The sequence below is a fragment of the Aspergillus candidus genome (assembly GCF_002847045.1).
Source record: "Aspergillus candidus strain CBS 102.13 unplaced genomic scaffold BDW47scaffold_3, whole genome shotgun sequence".
Classification (NCBI taxonomy): domain Eukaryota; kingdom Fungi; phylum Ascomycota; class Eurotiomycetes; order Eurotiales; family Aspergillaceae; genus Aspergillus; species Aspergillus candidus.
Genome location: NW_020194008.1, coordinates 443594 through 460510, shown reverse-complemented (window position 1 = coordinate 460510; position 16917 = coordinate 443594). Strand labels below are relative to the sequence as shown.

Sequence of the window (16917 nt, the reverse complement as noted above, 5' to 3'; positions counted from 1 at the left end):
AGTATCTATTCAATAGCGGTTGCAGTTGCCATATGATATCCGTAGGTTGGTCAAGTTTAGGTTCGCCCCTTGCCTAAGGAAGGAGCGGCAGCTAATTGCAAGTACTTGTTTTGCCGTCAAGTGAATCACGCCTGAAGGGAAATCGTCAACGGCGGCGATAGACACGTTTGAAGGTGCCTAGATAATCCGGCTTACCCGGTACTTGATCGGATATTACCTGAACCATCCTAGTCGAACAATATTCTCTGTTAATCAAAGATAAGCATTCCAAACTCGGTATCTAAGAAAGACCTCAATGTATGCCTCAGGTGACTTTCTTGGTATGTACATGATGCTAGAATCAAAGAACCCAGCGTCAACCGCAAAGCATTTTCGATATATATTGTAAATATGGGTGGACTTGGTATATCAATATCTAGTATCTACTACGCATATGCGGTTTTACTTCAAATGATCGATCAGAAGTAGTAATTTGTACGAACTACTCAATAGTATACTACTATTCTGTCTACTTCATATAATCAGGTTCCCTACATCTTTGATGTCGTCCCAGGGACTGGGGACGTCAAGACCCTGGAAAATGCCACCAGTTAAGTTCATCAAGCTTGACTAGTAGCCCAAACTGGGGACCATGCTATTGATACCATGCAGCTCAAACTACCTGATCTGCATGCCCTATGTTTTTGAACGCTATATGCTGCAGTTCGTCCTTAGCCCCGATATAACACTTAGGACAACAGAAACGGGATAATGGACAATAGACTATGAAGACAAGAAACACAGCGGAACCGAGAAGGACCTCGGGCAAGAATTCTACAGGCCAAGAATGGGGCTGCAGCATGGCATCGGCACTCTCATCTACTGGATATACTCGCTTCAGATCAGTACTCCGGCACATTTGCAGATGCTTTAGGTTATTCCTGGACATGACGGATATCCTGACATGCAATGCATCTCGAGCAGCTGTCCCTTCGTGCTGCAGTCCACGGAGAAGGGCTGCAAAGTGATCGTAGATAACGACTTAATACTCTATATAAATCATTTCTTTCAAAGAAAAAGTACATACGACCATAGGGTGTGGAGAACAGGGCTTCCCGTCCGCTCAGCCGTACTTAAGCCACACGCCGGCCGGTTAGTAGTATGGTGGGTGACCACATGCGAATCCCGGCTGTTGTATGTTTCCTTTCTTTTTGGTTTTTTTTTTTTTTTTTTGCTTTCCTATAGCTCTGTCTCTGTGTCTTCAGGCCCTTCACCCCTCTTCATCCGAAGTTCTTCACCTGAATGGCTTGTATAGCCTAAGCAGTCTGAACCTCCCTGGTACCGCTGGCGTGTAATTCCAGTAGTGCGGTTTTACGCTACATGTTGCCAATTTACATGCCATTATTGGCTAGGGAGCACTTAATTATCTTCTTAGCCGGCCCCTGGCAAGCAAATTCCAAATCCAATAATAACATTCCATCTTCTCTCATCACAGAGGCCTGTGCAGTAGTTGGATTGATTTATTGGCTTCAAAAGTACGGATGCGTCTGAATGTGCAGTGTGTCGCAGATGCAAAAGCGTGATGTACCCTGATTCGCCCCGAGGGCGGATTAGAGCAGATCTGGATCTGGATCAGAACAGATCCTTCTAAGGTCTAGACATATATAATACGATATTAGCTATTAGACTACTTATGAATAGTAAACAAAAATAGTCCCTATTCCGGAGTATCATTATTAACTACAAATTATTACGTCCTTAGAGCTATTAGGCTATACTGAAAAAACCCCCTCCCGCAGTAAGGAGGGGATCTATCATGGAACCAGAAGCTAAGCCAACTTGATCTTCCAGGGGCCACGCTGCTGCTCGGCGCAACGTCGTGTTTGAACTTGGCATTACAGTGTAGTGGCATAGTCTACTCATGGGCTACCACCGAGTCAGCTACCAGGAAAGCATAGCGAACATTCTTGTACGACAGCTCAAGTTTATTGAGAAAGTTATCGCCAGGGCCAACCAGAAAAGACGTTCAAAGATCGACTCTACCCCGAGTAATGACCTAAGATTTCTATCAGAGGAAGTCGTTCCGAACACGAGCACCCTGAATCACAGATAGGTCGAAATGACCGCCAAGGCTCACAGCCACGAACCACGTCGCGACGCCTATGTCCAGCTAGGGACCCCATATGGAAGCCTAACCGCGTTAGTGCTGATGCCATGCGGGAGCGTATTGCTCTCTTGCGGCTGAATTAATCTCTACCCCAAGAGGACGATCCCCCCACTTGTTTGAACCGCAGAAGTTCGAAGCCTAAAATGCGAGCGTTGAGCCCCTTTGACTAATACGCTCCACGTTTTTGACGACACACGTCGCACAACTTTGATTGTGCTGACATTTCCACCGGGCGAGATGCCTAGGAATACGACACCCGTTGAGCTTCAGCCGAGCGGGTACAGGCTGCGGAGGATACACGGGAAATCCAGGAATGGTTGCCTCCGATGCAAGCAACAGCGTAAGAAGGTATGCCACAATGCAATCCCAACAACTCGGCATACAGCCCCCTGATTATTATTGCGTGGGACCTAGTGTGATGAACTAAGACCGAGTTGCTCCAGATGCGTTTTGCGGGAGTATAGCTGTCGATATCCGAGTCATGACAACGTGTCGGGGGAACCATGGTCGGCAGATGGCCTTGTTCCTAACGCGCATGTCTCACCCACCAGCCCTATGACTATAGTTCCAGCCCCTGGGTCGCCAGGTGTACCTGCAAGTGATCACCTGTTGGCTCCCACTCCTCCATCTGTCCAACAACCTCTTCCTTCAACCTTAGGTCCCGAAGAACAGGGTCTTGTGTGGCGTACAACCCCCCCCGGTCCTCTTGACGCGACAGAGCTCGGGCTTTTGGCCCACTACCTCACGCACACCAGCCACACCATCCCATTTGACGAACTCGACCTTTACGCCCTGTCGGTCGGGGTGCCAAATCTGGCGTTCAAATGCGACGTTGTCATGTCATCCCTGCTAGCGTTAGCAGCAGCATGCAAAGCCCACGATATAGCAAAACAAAACCCAACCCCACTGGACCACCAAATTCTCGCGGACATCGGGGCGCTACTGGCGCTCGGGGATAGCCATCACATCGCTTCCCTGCGGCACATCTCAGCATCCATGCAGAAGGCAGACTCGTATGACCACCTCCTCGCTAATGCGGCCCTCATGGTCCTATATGCTTCTGCCAGCCACTCCGTACGAGTGTTTCTCGCAGCTACCGCAAAACAGCGCGGCCAGCGGCTGCCAGGCGACATTCTCCCGCAAAACTCGCAGTGGATCTCGTTTACCCGCGCAGCCCACACAGCGTCCACCGCCGTGCTAAACCACATCATTAACGGCCCCGATTGCCCAGGAGTAGATACACGACTCATGTCCCCCGGGACAGCGTCATGTAACAAAGATGTCTTAGCGCCGGAGGACGGTCCCACCAAAAAAACAAAGAGGCTTTTTCTCCCTCTGGTCGCATCGACGTATATTCGAGCTCTGGAGAGTCTACGGAGAAGAGCCGAGTCCACAGCGACTCTTTTAAAACAATTCGACCAACCACTCAGCGACACGCACCAACTCGAGGCATCTTTAGACACCATCTCCATACTCGAAAATTGCGCATCAAAGGCCCTACTCCCACGAGAGGACAACCCCAGCGTCGACGCCCCCCAAAACCCCTTAATGTCATTCGATGAACTCTCACGAGTCTCCTCATGGGTAGCACGATACATGATCAGTGTGACATCGATCCAATCCCCGCGCGTCCTCCGACGAATCATCATGTCTTTCCTCAACAAAGCACCAGCCGAGTTCCTCAGCCTCGTTCAATCAGTTCTCGACTCACCGTCCGTTGAGGCGCGAGCCGAGCGGTGGATGACGCAGGACTCACCCGGGTCGGAGGAACCGTCGCTCAGCGCGACGCACCTCCTAGCGCTGGATATCTTCGCTCATTGGCTGGTTCTTGTCATGCTGCTGGATGGGGTGTGGTGGATCGGCGACATTGGGCAGTGGGAGCTAGGGCAGATCGTGTCGTTGATGAAGACGCAGGATCTAATGAGTCAGTTGGCGGGTACTGGGGAGACGTGGTGGCCTGAGAGTATGTATTTGGTTAAGCGGGAGCTTGCGCCGAATATTATTTAGCTATTGATGGGTAAGGCCTTGATTAGGATTTTATCCCGGACTATGTATGTGCTGTAATTAGCCATTTAGTGAGGCTGGTCGTGTTGAGGAATCTTGTTAGCAAAGATCCAGTCTGAGCTACCTGGAAGGATGCAGTTGGTGACTAGATCATAGATTTCTGACGTGGATTTATCTTGTATGATTGCTCTAGTAAGCCTATACCAACAGTCCCGTAGAAATAACTGTTTGAAATTCACTGGGCCTTGATGATTCTATGTTATTTTTCGGAACGACACGTTGCAGGGACGGGTGAACTGGACATTCAAGCTATGAAGATCAAAAGGGCGAGTCAGATAAAGAAAGAAAGAAAAAAGAAAAAAAATCAAGAAAAGTAACCACATGTCTAGTAAAGCCAATGTATGCTTCGCTACACCCCCCCCGCAGTCCGCGCTCAAAACGCAGTCAGCACCTCATAATACCACTCTGGCTTCCCAGCCCACTGCGCAAAAGAGTTCGGAGCAACCTGATAATTTTCCTGAGGCAAAAAGCTGTCCAGCTGAGACTCAACGTAACCACTCTTAGTCACAGGTCTATTCTCAAAGCGGTCCTCGATCCACTGCAGCCAGGTTTGCTTCGCCGCGCTCATGGCAGCGAAATGGTTTGCCCCAGAGACAGCCAACAGCTCCAGGTCACCAGGGTACTTTTTCACCGTCTCTTTTGCGGTAGACTTTGTCGTGTTGTAGAGCACGGTTGGATCTTCAGTTCCCTGGACGACAAGGATCGGTCCTTTGAGTGGCCGGCTTCCGGGGTTGGATAATTGCTCATACGCTGGAACATACCAGGTGTCATTCCAACCTGGCTTGAGCATTGCTTTCTCATCGCCGAGCATGGCAAAACTCACCATCTGGGATCCTTCGATCTGGTTCAAAAGCTCAATCCTGCTGACACCAAGCGGAGTGAACCAGTCGCTGAGCTTGAAAGACCGGTAAATCCGAGCTAAGTCTTTGCCAATCCACGCTAGAAAGGCCGGAGAGTTGGCTGAGAAAGCGTCTGTTGGCGGGGCAGCGAGAACAGCACCACGGTAGCCCTTCGCAACATCTCTGAACTTGGGATCTTTGCGACCAAGAATTTCAGACAGGCCCCAAGCAACCGCACCGCCCTGGCTGTGGCCCATGACGACATATTCCTTCGACAGACGCTTCGGGAACGACTCCTGAGCCGCTCTTAGAGTGTTAAGAGCATCGTGAGCGCCGGCTTCGCGAGCAAAATACTGGTGTGGGATGTGGCTCCCGTCCCAAGACTTGTCTATGCCAAGCCCGGCATAGTCTGGCGCAATCACAGCGTATCCGGCTTCGGCCAACGCATATGGCACGATTTCGGAGTAGAACAGGCCGCGGTGTACGGAGGGAGCCCCATTGGCATAGAAGCCTGAAGTTCCATGTGTCCAGAGCACAACGGGGGCGGATGACTCAGAAGTTTTGTGTTTTTTGGCATGAAGGCCTTTCGGTTGATACGGCCATAGGATGTAGGCGGAAGCAGGGATCAAAGTCCCGTTGATGTTGGTCGTGCTATATACAATGCGGGACAAAGCTGTCTTTGCGGGGATGGTGAATGGTTTTGGGTCCGTGAGCTCTTGAAGTTTGACTGTCTTTCCAGGCTCGGTGGGCCATTTGTCCTTGGGGAGGTTCTGGACGTTGTAAAAGTCATCCTCGTGTGCCCCACCGTTTGCAAGCTGGGAGTGATCGAATTTGGTTATGGTGTTGATAACAGCTGCCAGATCGTCGGTCAGGCTGGCCAACGTGACTTGCTCGGGGCTAAGCTCGAAACTCGAATTCCATCCCGTTGAATGTGTTGCTGCTTGGCTTGCAACCAACGGGACTCCGAGGAGTAAAGCAAACATTTGAAGGTATGAGATCATCGTTATAGTGCTGACGATGGTCAAAGGATAAGGTCAGTCTTCTGTAGATTTTGAAGTCTGTGGTGATCTGGAAATTGGAATGACCCATCATTGCCCGTAGCTTTTATATTCGAGTGGTCTCCTGGTGCGTTGAACGTGCTCACGTCATGTCCTAGTTTGAATTTGTCATGCGAAGTCATACATCACAAAAGTGAGGATACTCGGGATCATTCCTACAGACCATAAAGCATGAATGTCGTACTCGGGGAATAGCCTAACAATGCATTGGCTACAGGTTAGGGTCTATTGTGGAGATACGATGTGGCAGGGTGGCTCATAGGGCTGAACTGGCCGCCAAGAGGCGCGTCGTATTACCAATACGCCAAAGTCCGCCACGCCAACCAATATGATATCCACTTTCTGATCTACGTACTCTGTGGTGTCATGCTCGGGCAGTTCATGCTCGCCGTCGTGTAAGCTGCTGGTCAGGCCCCATTGCGGCTGAGCAGAATGATAGGGATTAGAATTCGATTTGGAATACCTCATCCTATTCCTGCCAGGTAGCGTCGGATTGGGGTTGCCCAAACACAAAGATGAAAAAGCCAGAAGATATTTAAGGGCCTCGAAGGGCCGCCCTCTTCACTCATCAGTATCCAGCAACGTCAAAAGCAAAGCAACACATCAACATCACTGACTACTTTCAAAGTCTCGCACAAGAAACCTTTTGAAATTTATCTTCAATAGCCATCATGCTTCTCGAAACTTCCCTACACTCTCTGTTCGCGGTGATGGTCGCCGTCGCCTTGCCAGCAACGGCCGCACCTCAGCCGATCACCAAGAGCTCAACATCAGAACTCAGCTTGACGGCTAAACTCCGTCTCGCAGACAGGTAAGCTCCTAATTATGTCCGCCTCAGAGCAGGATATCTGACTGCTTAGTGCGACCGAACGTTACAATCTCTTGCCAAAAGACGAGGACTTCGTCTTCAAGTTCTCAGAGAAAGAGCCTGTTGCCTCCACCCAGAACTTTCCCGCTCTAGTCGGCGTCGGTGCCTCCTTCAGCGTCGGTGATCTTCCAGGTACGTTGAAAACAATATCGTCCTACATCTTGACAAGCACTCATGCATGTAAACAGGATGCAGCATGTCCTTCCTCCACCTGCACCCCCGTGCCACCGAGCTCCTGACCGTTACCAAGGGACGCGTCTTAACCGAAATGGTACCCGAGGCTGTCGTCGACTCCAAGGGAAATCAACGCGTTATCCGCGCCGAGCTGAAGCCCGGCATGGTGACCGTCTTCCCGGCCGGTTCATTCCACACGCAGGTGAATCCCGACTGTGACACTGCCAGTTTTGTTGCAGCGTTCAATAACGAAGAATTCTCGGTGGGTTTGGTTGCACAGCAGGCCTTTGCGCTCAGCGATGATGTTATTGCTGGCAATCTTGGGCAGAGCATTGCTGGGGAGGACATTGAGAAAGTGAGGAAGGCAATTCCTAAGAGTGCGGCTATCGAGGTTGAGAAATGTTTGGCGAAATGCGGTAAGAAGAAGAACTAGGCTTGATGCGTGTGATATGCTACGAGCGGATGTTTTGACCGGGTTGTTTGATAGATTGGGGTGTCAACATGTGGAAGGGTGAGTTCGGGGTCGGTTATATAGAAATCATGTTATTCTTAACATATCGGCTATTTGGATTAATTATCTTGAAGTTTCTAGGTGACATGATAGCATGATAAAGTTAATAAAAAAAAGCTCTTTACAGAGGGCCTAGTAAGAAAGAGCAAAGATAAAATAGAAATATAGCATGCTATTTATACAGTCAAATAATCAGAAAGTGTATATTATTTAGAATATGCTGTTTTATTCTTCAGATCAATATTATTTAGCTACTTAAAAAAGATTCTAAAGATCTTATGAGCTGATGAGGCTATAAGCCATCCCAACATGTACATTGTTTTCTTTTGGTTGGGTTAGACTTTTCTGTTTGCCTCAGGCCCCCCATAGAACCGCACCCAGGCGTTCTAGAGACCACCTAGTTAATTACCCCTGGACTTAAAATCTCCATAATCTCCACTCGGGTTTCCTGCACGAACCGGATCGGAAGTGCCCTGAAATAGTGGCGCCAAATGGGCACGGGATCGGACTATCTGATAGTCCGGCGCAGTTATCGCCCCTTAATACCTTCCCCTTTAACGGCGCACCATCCTTGTGGAATTTCACTATTATCGTCGCTCAATTGAATAGCAGCCCATCATTGCCAATGGATGTCGCTCTCGAATTCCTCGATCCCCTCGTCCTGGACAAGGCCTATGCCTGGTTGCTGCCCTCCGACCCCTCCCTCGCCGACGCGACGTCGCGATGGCCGCGCGACAATATTTATCGGCAGATAACCTCGCTGCTCGTCCTCACGCAGCTCGGCGCAACCTCCCTTTACTTCTTTTTCAGCGCCCTCTCCTACTACTGCATATTTGACCGACGCCTCGAGTACCATCCTCGCTTTTTGCCCAATCAAATCCGCCAAGAGATCGTATCGTCGATGTCCGCCGTCCCTGTTATCAACATTCTGACTCTGCCCTGGTTCCTGGCTGAGGTCCGAGGGAAGAGTTTGCTGTACGAGTCGGTGAGCGACTATGGGTGGCCCTGGCTGTTAGTATCGGCCGCGTTGTACATGGCTTTCAACGACATTGCCATCTACTGGATTCATCGCCTCGAGCATCACCCCAGCGTGTACAAGTACATTCACAAGCCGCACCACAAATGGATCGGTCCGTCTTTCACAAAATTCCTGTGTTCTGGCTGGTTCTCATGCTGACAATGTCATAGTTCCCACGCCGTGGGCTGCCTTAGCGTTCCATCCGTTGGATGGGTACGTGCAGTCTCTACCATACCAGTGAGTCCCCCAATCCCTCAAAGGTTCCGGCGATTCCATGTTTACTAACCCTTCATAGCGTCTTCGTCTTCATGTGCCCCATGCAGCGCCACCTGTACATGATCCTCTTCGGCGCAGTTCAGATCTGGACCATCCTGATCCACGACGGCGACATGATCTCAGGCCACTGGACGGAAAAATTCCTCAACAGCCCCGCGCATCACACCCTCCACCACATGTACTTCACCGTCAATTACGGACAATACTTCACCTGGGCCGACACTTATTTCGGCTCGCACCGCGCCCCGCAGCCGGAGCTGGATCCGCTACACGATGCCCTGAAGGTGATGCGCGCGAAAGGGCTCGTCGACGAGCAAGGCAACCCCATTCAGAAGCCAAAGGGGGAGTAGAGGATTCTCCACCCCGCCCATCGGGTACAAAGAGATGGATACCCGTGTAAAAAATCTGTTGATGGATCGGGCCATCACAGTACATGCATACTTTTCTGTATATATATTGAACATCCGGTTGGAACCCGGTCTAATAATTACTAGTTGTCATGATTGACATGTCGCATTTGGCGGGTGTCAGGGTATGTTATATAAATAATATGATCTTTATAGAGTTTAACCTCCGTTACATGAGCATTGTCGCTTAGCCCTTAGATCTAAATAGCCATCGCTGAGGTGAATAACGTCTTGCATGATAATTCTCTGAAAAAGATGTTTTCCGGGCCCTACGCTGATTTGGAAGCGCGAGTTGACATCTCTCGCTCAGTGCATATTTCTGCCCAATCTACATTACCAGAATAGTGGATAGATCCGACAGCTGTTCGATGGGCTACTAAAAAAAAAGAAGAAAACAACCCACTTAGGTGCGGTACGTCTCTATGTATCATAATGAGGTTGTTAGCTGTAGTGATCGTGTATAAAGATTTGTAAACTGGGTAGAAAGGTCGGACAGTAGTATAAGTGACCGCGATACAGACTGGGACATGGAGTCTGATGGTTTTCTGGTTGCAACGGGGCTCATTTTTACTTCCCCTGTTGTTGCGGGTCTACAGATGATAAGCCGTCGTACAGGCTGTGGCAAGTTGGCAACCAAATGATGGTCTGTAACTATTACACTTTCGTCTTAGCGTGCTAGTAATCCGTTGGTCGGAATGTGTACGGAGTAGTAGAGTACACTGTTTGACTAGATATCTCTTGTCAGACCGTACCAAAGACCGCATCAGATTGACCAGTGGCGGCAGGAACTACCCTGATTTTTTGGCTTCAGAAACCACCGGTCTGCCTCCAAGGCCACCAAACCGCAAATCTTGTTCATTCGCATCCTCATGGTTCCACCGAAAACCCAAGACTCCAAATCAGGGTATCTCATCTCTGGGGCCAGGCTATGGGTGACGTTTAAGCGCATTATGGAACCAGGGATGTTCACGAAAGAATTCAGTTACAACCAAGCTGGTCGCATATAAACTTCGAGGAAGGATGGCATCGTCTGATAGGAGTTTGTCATATAGATAGGTAGATCGACACTAGTAACTGATTCGAACTGTAGTTCGATGACTGCGCCACCCCCCTTAAGCCAGGTCGACTTCCACAAGGCTTGATCTACACAGTGGATCATCACCTCTACTCATAGCTTTTTTGCTAATCACTAAGTAAAGCTGGGGGCAGAAATATTTGGTACAGATTTCTAACTATTGTTCGAGTTCAGTGCCAAACACCTGGAGCAGAACAGATGTACCATCATGACATGCCGCATTACTCAGGGCATCGATCGCGATGCCTATGTGGCAGCTCCACTCCGAGACTTATACCTCTTCAACCGTTGAGCTGAATACATTTCTGGCTCAGCCTATGCAGTTTAGCTTCCATCAGCTTACTTCCCAGTTCCACCGTTCTGACTCAAGTAGGCAGCAGGAATCTAAGGCGTTGGCGGGGTCCCGAAATAGAAACACCAAGCGAACAAATAAAGATATTGCAGTCTATCTTAAATATGACTCTATGGCCATACGAATTGGGCGAGACCACTACATCTTTCGTTTACATCTGACATCGCGAGAATATCAGTGACAATGGATCTCTTCAATTCGGCAGGGTTCCCCTCCCACGTGGACGATTTGATGAAGGAGCACCATGTCCCTGGCTTGGCAATTGCAATTGTCCAAAACGACACAATCATGTCCGCTGGATACGGACAGGCTTCGCTCTCCCCGTCGACTCCCTGCACACCAGACACCCTATTTGACATCGCGTCCGCCTCCAAATCCATGACCGCTGCGTCCGTGGGACTGCTAGTAGACAACAATGATGAGTACCCCGAGGTGCAGTACGATGCGACCATGTCAAATCTACTTCCAGACGACTTCGTGATGTCTGAGGAGCAGCACACCAAAGGCATTACGGTCGAAGACATACTTAGCCACCGAACCGGCATGGCTCCGTAAGGACACTCCCGCCCACAATGGTACGAACCCCCGCTGACAGACTCAGACACGACCTTTCCTACCTGGGCCCGCGAGCGAGTGAGCCAGACAATGCACGATCCGTTACGAGAAACCTGCGCAATCTGGCTGTAGCCGCTTCCATTCGATCAAAATACATGTACTGCAACATGATGTATACCGTCGCGACGCACTTAGTCGAGAGCAAAACCGGTATCTCTTTCTCCGACTTCCTTGAGAAATATTTCTTCCGTCCTCTCAATATGCACTCGACATCGCTCCAGCCTGAGCGTGCCCGAGTCAAGGGCTTCAGCGACCGCATTGCAACCGGATATTCGTATAAAGAAGAACAAAACATCTACCACGGCTTCCAAACCCCCGACTGCCCCGAAGCCCAAGGCGCCGGCTCCATTATCACGAGCGTCAACGACTATATCAAATGGGTCAAAGCGGTCATGAACCAGGACAACCCCATCACTGACAGCGTCTACAAAGGCCTCATCAAGGCGCGGACCTTGCAAAACCCCGACTTTGAAGACTTGGCCCCGATGACTTCTCCTGTGTCATATGCTGCCGGCTGGGAAATCTTCTTCTACAGAGGTTACATGGTAGTTGGCCACGACGGTGCAGTGCCAGGATTTGGCAGTCGACATTTCTTCCTCCCTGACTTTAGATTCGGTGGTGTCATTCTTGGAAATTCCGAGGGGGCAGGGGTAGTTGCGGCCGTTGTGGCTCGAGAATTCATTGATGATGTCCTCAATGTACCGAAGCCGGAACGTCCCGACTGGAACGAAATTGAACGTGAGGATCATCCATCCAGCAGCGAGGAATATGAAAAGCTGCGACAAAGGATTTGTCCTGGTATCGAGGATTCAGAGCCTCAGGAACTACCGCTCAGTGCCTACGTAGGCGACTATTGGAACCCAGGATATCGCAAGATGACTCTCCAGACAGTGGATAAGTCTTTGTTCATCAACGCTCCTGACAGGTCTTTTAGCTCGACACTCACGCTGGACCACGTCTGCCGTCAAACCCATTATATTGCGCATCTCATCGATGATTTGGAAGGGAGCGATGAGCCTGTTAAGGTCGAATTCGTGCTCGAAAACGAAGTGGCCGTTAGAATGGGACTGCACCTAGAACCAGAGCTCAAACAGATGATATGGTTTGATAGAGTGACAGGGATCCCTAACTGAGCTATATGATCTTGAGATGGTGGTCAGTTTAATAAGGTGGAGAGGTGGTTTAGGGGTCGCGCAAATTATCAGATCATGTCCTATATATCATATTCAATCAAATACTTTAAGGGCACGTTGAATTTTGGCATGTTGCAGAGTTACAAAAGACAGTATCATGGCACCTGACAGTAAGAGCCACAGTTCAGTACATTTCTCAACCAGCCTTTTGAAGTCGTCCACACGTACCATCCCCCCCATCAAGATTACATTTCATACTCCTTTGCCACCGATTATAGACAGAAATAGGAAGCCACAGAGCTCGGAGTTAAAGAACTGGTAAGTCCGCTCTCATCCATCTTGACCATGCATTCTGTGCAGAGACCTGTGTTGCACTGACGGTGGACACTGCCTCTGTCCGATTTCCCCTTCTCATAATCAATCCTATCTGAATTTTTTACCCCTTGGATTCTCATGTCAATAGGCAAGAACGACCGGGAGCTTATAAGATACTTCACTTTTTTACTCCCTGTGTAAACTATAGGAGGAACTGAACCCTGGACGGATTATCCTGAAAAAGCTTTCGTGCGAGACGGGTCAAGTAGTGCTATCCCAAGCCACTTGGCCAGCAGAGCCATGCCTCAACTAATTCTTCCTGTTACATAGCACACTCGTATACCAAATATTAAACGTTTTGTATATCGAGCTCTACAGAGTGTTTTTTGTTGTCCTGTCAAGCCGCTAAGCATTTCGAGGGCGAATGTGATCTCATAATCGACCTACCCATGTATGACTGGTTGTTATCAACCCATGTGGTCATTTTAGGGTCTCATACTTTCTGTGGGGTGTTGAGGAGATGGCAGCGATCTCCAACCGGGCTAGATTTTAATCTGTGGTGTCCGAGGATACAGTCTTCGTGAGATAGAAGTCGCATGTATCTTCTTGTTTTTTATATAGCGCCGAGCAAGATTCTACATACCCAATACAGCAGTTGTCAAAATAGCAAGAAAACAGAACACTTGACTATGATTGTAAAATTGTAGAAAGACTCAAAGTATATGTGATAGCTATAAGTCCTCAAACTGATTGAACACCCCCCCCCATTAACGCGCTAAGAGCTCTTCGAATCCCTCTAAGTCCTCTTGCGAACGCTATACCACTCTAGAGGCGTCTGAAAAGAAAAATGTCAGCCCTTGATCCAAGCAAGCACATCAGAATCTAGATCAAACTCACATCCGAAGGGACAACAGTGCAACCATCTGTATAGATCTTATTGATCTGAGTGTCCTTCTCACAGCCCCCATGTCCGTAGATCTCCAGCTCCAAGTCATTCCCCTCAAACCCTCTCATCACGAGCAAGTGGTTGTCGTAATCCCAGTCAGCGGGGGGGAGCCACGCCTCACAGTTTAGGGACTTGTCCTTGTCGCCATAGTTGACAGCATTGTCACGATGATGATCGTAAAATTCCTTACTCTCGAGGTCTGTTGGGCATGTACGGTTGAAGCCGTAGATTTCCCTTAGTGAAGTGTTAGCGAGGATGATCGTGTGTGATGTCTTGGCGGCTTACCAGTCCCAGAGACTGCCGGGGAGCTCTTTGGCAATTGCCGTGGCGGCGAAGAGGAGTGCGATGCTGGTGAGACGCATGTCGGATTGCTGGGGTTGTGTGGTGATGGGAGTAATAGTGGTTGAAGTGGTTATCTGGATGGTGCAAGTGAGGATGTGCTGGATGAGAAGGGAAGACTGAAGGGGAGGGAGCTCCTATTTATCTTCCAGATTCTGTATACTGCCTTGGTCTCAAGATGCTTTTACTTGAAGTCCCACTGCTTTCAGAGGTGTTCGAATTAAACCATGCATCCAGGCTATACTTGGAGAAGTAACAAAATGACAATATTCCCGTGGAACGCCTTGAAGCGATCCTGCATGATATAAATAGCCTTATTGTACAGATCCTCCTTCCCGAGCTAGGAATAACTGACACTATTCACAGTCGATCATGAGATGATGATCTCATCTCACCTTCTTGGCTACTACCTTGGTTATTTGTAAGATAAGTCAACGCATAGGATTGACAGCTTATTCTATGTATAGATTTTTTTTATTGAAAGTTCCCTATCAGGTCTCTTTGTGGTAGATCAGCTTTCCTAATGCAGTCAAGCCTGACACTCTCCATAAGATCAAATCTGACAATAAACTCATCAGAGAATCTTCCTGTTTGCTAGATTATTTCCTACAGAGAAAGCCAAGGTAATCGCGGGTGCGAGCGCAGTCGCCCCACATATGTCGTCCTCAACCGTTATCACTCAAATTCCCCTGTTTAGCCTCTCTTCACAAAGCCTCGCCTTTCCCAACCTGGTAAGATCGGTGCTCCTCAAAGGATAAAATTAGAGCATGACATTATGTAGATCATCTCCCTGGCGACTAGTTAGTTGCTCTTTTGGGAAAATAGTTCGCTGGCTTAGCTGTAGTTTACCCCACACTTAAAGCTTGTCGATCAACTTCCCCAATTGAGTTTCATGGGGCCAAGATGTCCACCATGATGGCCAGTGCACTTTTCTCATTTAGTCTTGCTTGATACGATCAATCAGGTAAATGAGCCGTGCTTGATACAGAGACTGTGCTCTGTGTTGGATATTCTCGCTTCCTGCTTGGTCTTTCTGGAGCCAACAACAATTTAAACGGAGGTGCGGTAGTATCGACCAATTCCGCTATACGATGAAGAGCAAGCACTGGATATTGTTGAGTTATTAAATAAAAAAATACGAGCCGAAGGCTACTGCGTCCAGAAACCTTTCGAAAGTTCAAGATTCCTGTATCGAGATGTCGATCTCCACCATTTTCAGCCTTATATTGTGCTTCCGGTGGATTCTGTGCTTATTTTTTTTATACCATTGGTACTCACGTTCTTCTCCAGTCCAGGTTAGATCCACGTCGTAATTAGTCCCCTTTGGATACGAGACGGCTAAGCCTCCGGTGGTGCTATCCATGGGTTTTACTATCTCGTGGGAGGCCTAGAGCAGACTGCAACGAGCTATGGGTTCGCCACCCTGAAAGCATAGCATTGCATGAAGGGCATCAAATTGCATGTGTACCCTAACCAAAATATAAATACCGGCAACGAGACCCCCCAAGAAAAGCATCTCTCACAGTACACATTCAACAATCAGCCAAGCTTAGCTTTCTTTTATCCATATATCTCGTCCACACGTTTCTCTCCAACCGTCGACATGTTCAAAACTCTGCCAATCGCCGTTGCAACAGCCTTGTATTTCCAAGCTGTCCATGCATCGGAGAAACCCATAAGCTTCTGTACCAAAGGAGGCTGCGAGGAAGATAACTGTCCGGTGGCCCTCGCCACCGCGGGCACCGGTTATCCCAACTGCGTCATCTACGACAGTAAAGATCTCTTCTCCTCAGAGCTTGGATTCTCGACATCCGATCACGGGTATGTCACTCTGGTGGTTTCACCCATCACATCATCACTTGTTCCAGCTGACTTGGCAATACCTTAATAGCGCATACGCCCCGTTCATCAATGTCGAGGAGCCCAACGAGGGCTGTACCATGATGATCAAGTCTCCAGCCAACACAGACATAGAAGGCTGCGGCAAGCTTGTTGGCTCTTTCAAGCAGGGGACTTGCACCCGCCTCCCCATCCATAGCAGCGTCATGATCCAGTACTGCTGTGGATATCGCTGTGACGATGCCGGCGTGGAACTCACGCGCTCTGCCAAGTTTCGCCGAGCCCTCGAAAGCCGCGGCGGTGGCGGCGGTGCTGTTTACCTGAAGTATGCGAATGGAACGCTCATCCCGCCGTCCAAAGAGGGTGCGATAGAGGTGCCTGGCCCGGACACAGACAAAAGAAGTGTCTTTAAGTCCGTTGACTTGCTACCTCGCGGGGACGAGGACAAGGACAAGGGCAAGTGCAAAGACTGGAAGTCCGATCCCGACTTGAAGAGAGACCCGTACACCAAGCCTTCGGACAAGACGGACATCGTCTACGCAAGTGTTGCCGCTGGAACCACGATCACTATCACCAAGACCCGATCGCAGTCGTGGACTAACGGGGCGGATATGAGCATTAGCTTTGCGGATGTCATTGGATTCGGCACTAGCATTTCTGAGTCGTTCACCGAAGAGAAGTCGGATTCGACTTCTATTGCGTGGACCGCTCCGAAAGACCAGGGTGGTGATGTTGCTTTCACTGCTACGCTGAAGTGTACCCGGGGTGAGTATCCAAATATTTCCCTGCGTGGGTTGAGTCTCTCGCTAATCACTTTGGATTGACCAGGCACTGGGAAATGTGACGGAAAGGATTTTGAGGGCGAGATTTGTGAACCGTGGGTCGACGACGACGATCAACTGGTTGGCGAGTACTCGGTGGTTGTCCACGACTAAATGGGTG

The 16917-nt window shown here is 49.2% G+C and overlaps 7 protein-coding genes across 7 annotated transcripts; 5 read left to right on the top strand and 2 right to left on the bottom strand.

Annotated features, from left to right (window-relative positions):
- The first annotated feature begins 2295 nt into the window (after positions 1–2295).
- BDW47DRAFT_42409 (Zn(II)2Cys6 transcription factor domain-containing protein) lies at positions 2296–4291 on the top strand. Its single transcript, XM_024818997.1, has 2 exons — positions 2296–2494; positions 2561–4291. Exons 1-2 carry the CDS (start codon positions 2384–2386, stop codon positions 4151–4153), a joined length of 1704 nt encoding a protein of 567 aa, XP_024675891.1. The 5' UTR covers positions 2296–2383; the 3' UTR covers positions 4154–4291.
- Positions 4292–4462: 171 nt separating this feature from the next.
- Positions 4463–6236, bottom strand: BDW47DRAFT_132310 (putative secretory lipase). Its single transcript, XM_024817524.1, has one exon. The coding sequence runs from the start codon at positions 6048–6050 to the stop codon at positions 4584–4586; it is 1467 nt and encodes a 488-aa protein (XP_024675890.1). The 5' UTR covers positions 6051–6236; the 3' UTR covers positions 4463–4583.
- Positions 6237–6479: 243 nt separating this feature from the next.
- Positions 6480–7670, top strand: BDW47DRAFT_98716 (germin family protein). Its single transcript, XM_024820708.1, has 3 exons — positions 6480–6918; positions 6968–7107; positions 7164–7670. The coding sequence occupies exons 1-3, from the start codon at positions 6779–6781 to the stop codon at positions 7580–7582; spliced, it is 699 nt and encodes a 232-aa protein (XP_024675889.1). The 5' UTR covers positions 6480–6778; the 3' UTR covers positions 7583–7670.
- A 549-nt stretch (positions 7671–8219) lies between these two features.
- On the top strand, positions 8220–9524 carry BDW47DRAFT_98715 (sterol desaturase family protein). The gene is made up of 3 exons (XM_024820707.1): positions 8220–8790; positions 8849–8915; positions 8974–9524. Exons 1-3 carry the CDS (start codon positions 8286–8288, stop codon positions 9302–9304), a joined length of 903 nt encoding a protein of 300 aa, XP_024675888.1. The 5' UTR covers positions 8220–8285; the 3' UTR covers positions 9305–9524.
- A 1011-nt stretch (positions 9525–10535) lies between these two features.
- On the top strand, positions 10536–12697 carry BDW47DRAFT_42386 (beta-lactamase family protein). The gene is made up of 2 exons (XM_024818995.1): positions 10536–11339; positions 11390–12697. The coding sequence occupies exons 1-2, from the start codon at positions 10972–10974 to the stop codon at positions 12534–12536; spliced, it is 1515 nt and encodes a 504-aa protein (XP_024675887.1). The 5' UTR covers positions 10536–10971; the 3' UTR covers positions 12537–12697.
- Positions 12698–13526: 829 nt separating this feature from the next.
- BDW47DRAFT_98713 (uncharacterized protein) lies at positions 13527–14411 on the bottom strand. Its single transcript, XM_024820706.1, has 3 exons — positions 14083–14411; positions 13749–14031; positions 13527–13686 (listed from the first exon to the last, which is right to left on the bottom strand). The coding sequence occupies exons 1-3, from the start codon at positions 14157–14159 to the stop codon at positions 13648–13650; spliced, it is 399 nt and encodes a 132-aa protein (XP_024675886.1). The 5' UTR covers positions 14160–14411; the 3' UTR covers positions 13527–13647.
- A 1328-nt stretch (positions 14412–15739) lies between these two features.
- Positions 15740–16910, top strand: BDW47DRAFT_122318 (uncharacterized protein; the record flags this gene model as incomplete). The annotated part of the gene is made up of 3 exons (XM_024815823.1): positions 15740–15957; positions 16028–16740; positions 16804–16910. The coding sequence occupies 3 exons, from the start codon at positions 15740–15742 to the stop codon at positions 16908–16910; spliced, it is 1038 nt and encodes a 345-aa protein (XP_024675885.1).
- Positions 16911–16917: the final 7 nt, after the last annotated feature.

Excerpts from the sequence above, each read along its gene's own strand:
- BDW47DRAFT_98715 (XM_024820707.1), top strand. The coding sequence starts at position 8,286 with ATGGATGTCGCTCTCGAATTCCTCGATCCCCTCGTCCTGGACAAGGCC. Across the intron at positions 8,791-8,848 it reads GCCGCACCACAAATGGATCG|TTCCCACGCCGTGGGCTGCC; the intron begins GTCCGTCTTTCA and ends ACAATGTCATAG. Across the intron at positions 8,916-8,973 it reads GTGCAGTCTCTACCATACCA|CGTCTTCGTCTTCATGTGCC; the intron begins GTGAGTCCCCCA and ends AACCCTTCATAG.
- BDW47DRAFT_98716 (XM_024820708.1), top strand. The coding sequence starts at position 6,779 with ATGCTTCTCGAAACTTCCCTACACTCTCTGTTCGCGGTGATGGTCGCC. Across the intron at positions 6,919-6,967 it reads AAACTCCGTCTCGCAGACAG|TGCGACCGAACGTTACAATC; the intron begins GTAAGCTCCTAA and ends CTGACTGCTTAG. Across the intron at positions 7,108-7,163 it reads CAGCGTCGGTGATCTTCCAG|GATGCAGCATGTCCTTCCTC; the intron begins GTACGTTGAAAA and ends GCATGTAAACAG.
- BDW47DRAFT_98713 (XM_024820706.1), bottom strand. The coding sequence starts at position 14,159 with ATGCGTCTCACCAGCATCGCACTCCTCTTCGCCGCCACGGCAATTGCC. Across the intron at positions 14,032-14,082 it reads CCCGGCAGTCTCTGGGACTG|GGAAATCTACGGCTTCAACC; the intron begins GTAAGCCGCCAA and ends CACTTCACTAAG. Across the intron at positions 13,687-13,748 it reads GCACTGTTGTCCCTTCGGAT|ACGCCTCTAGAGTGGTATAG; the intron begins GTGAGTTTGATC and ends TTTTCTTTTCAG.
- BDW47DRAFT_42386 (XM_024818995.1), top strand. The coding sequence starts at position 10,972 with ATGGATCTCTTCAATTCGGCAGGGTTCCCCTCCCACGTGGACGATTTG. Across the intron at positions 11,340-11,389 it reads CACCGAACCGGCATGGCTCC|ACACGACCTTTCCTACCTGG; the intron begins GTAAGGACACTC and ends TGACAGACTCAG.
- BDW47DRAFT_132310 (XM_024817524.1), bottom strand. The coding sequence starts at position 6,050 with ATGATCTCATACCTTCAAATGTTTGCTTTACTCCTCGGAGTCCCGTTG.
- BDW47DRAFT_42409 (XM_024818997.1), top strand. The coding sequence starts at position 2,384 with ATGCCTAGGAATACGACACCCGTTGAGCTTCAGCCGAGCGGGTACAGG. Across the intron at positions 2,495-2,560 it reads GCAAGCAACAGCGTAAGAAG|TGTGATGAACTAAGACCGAG; the intron begins GTATGCCACAAT and ends CGTGGGACCTAG.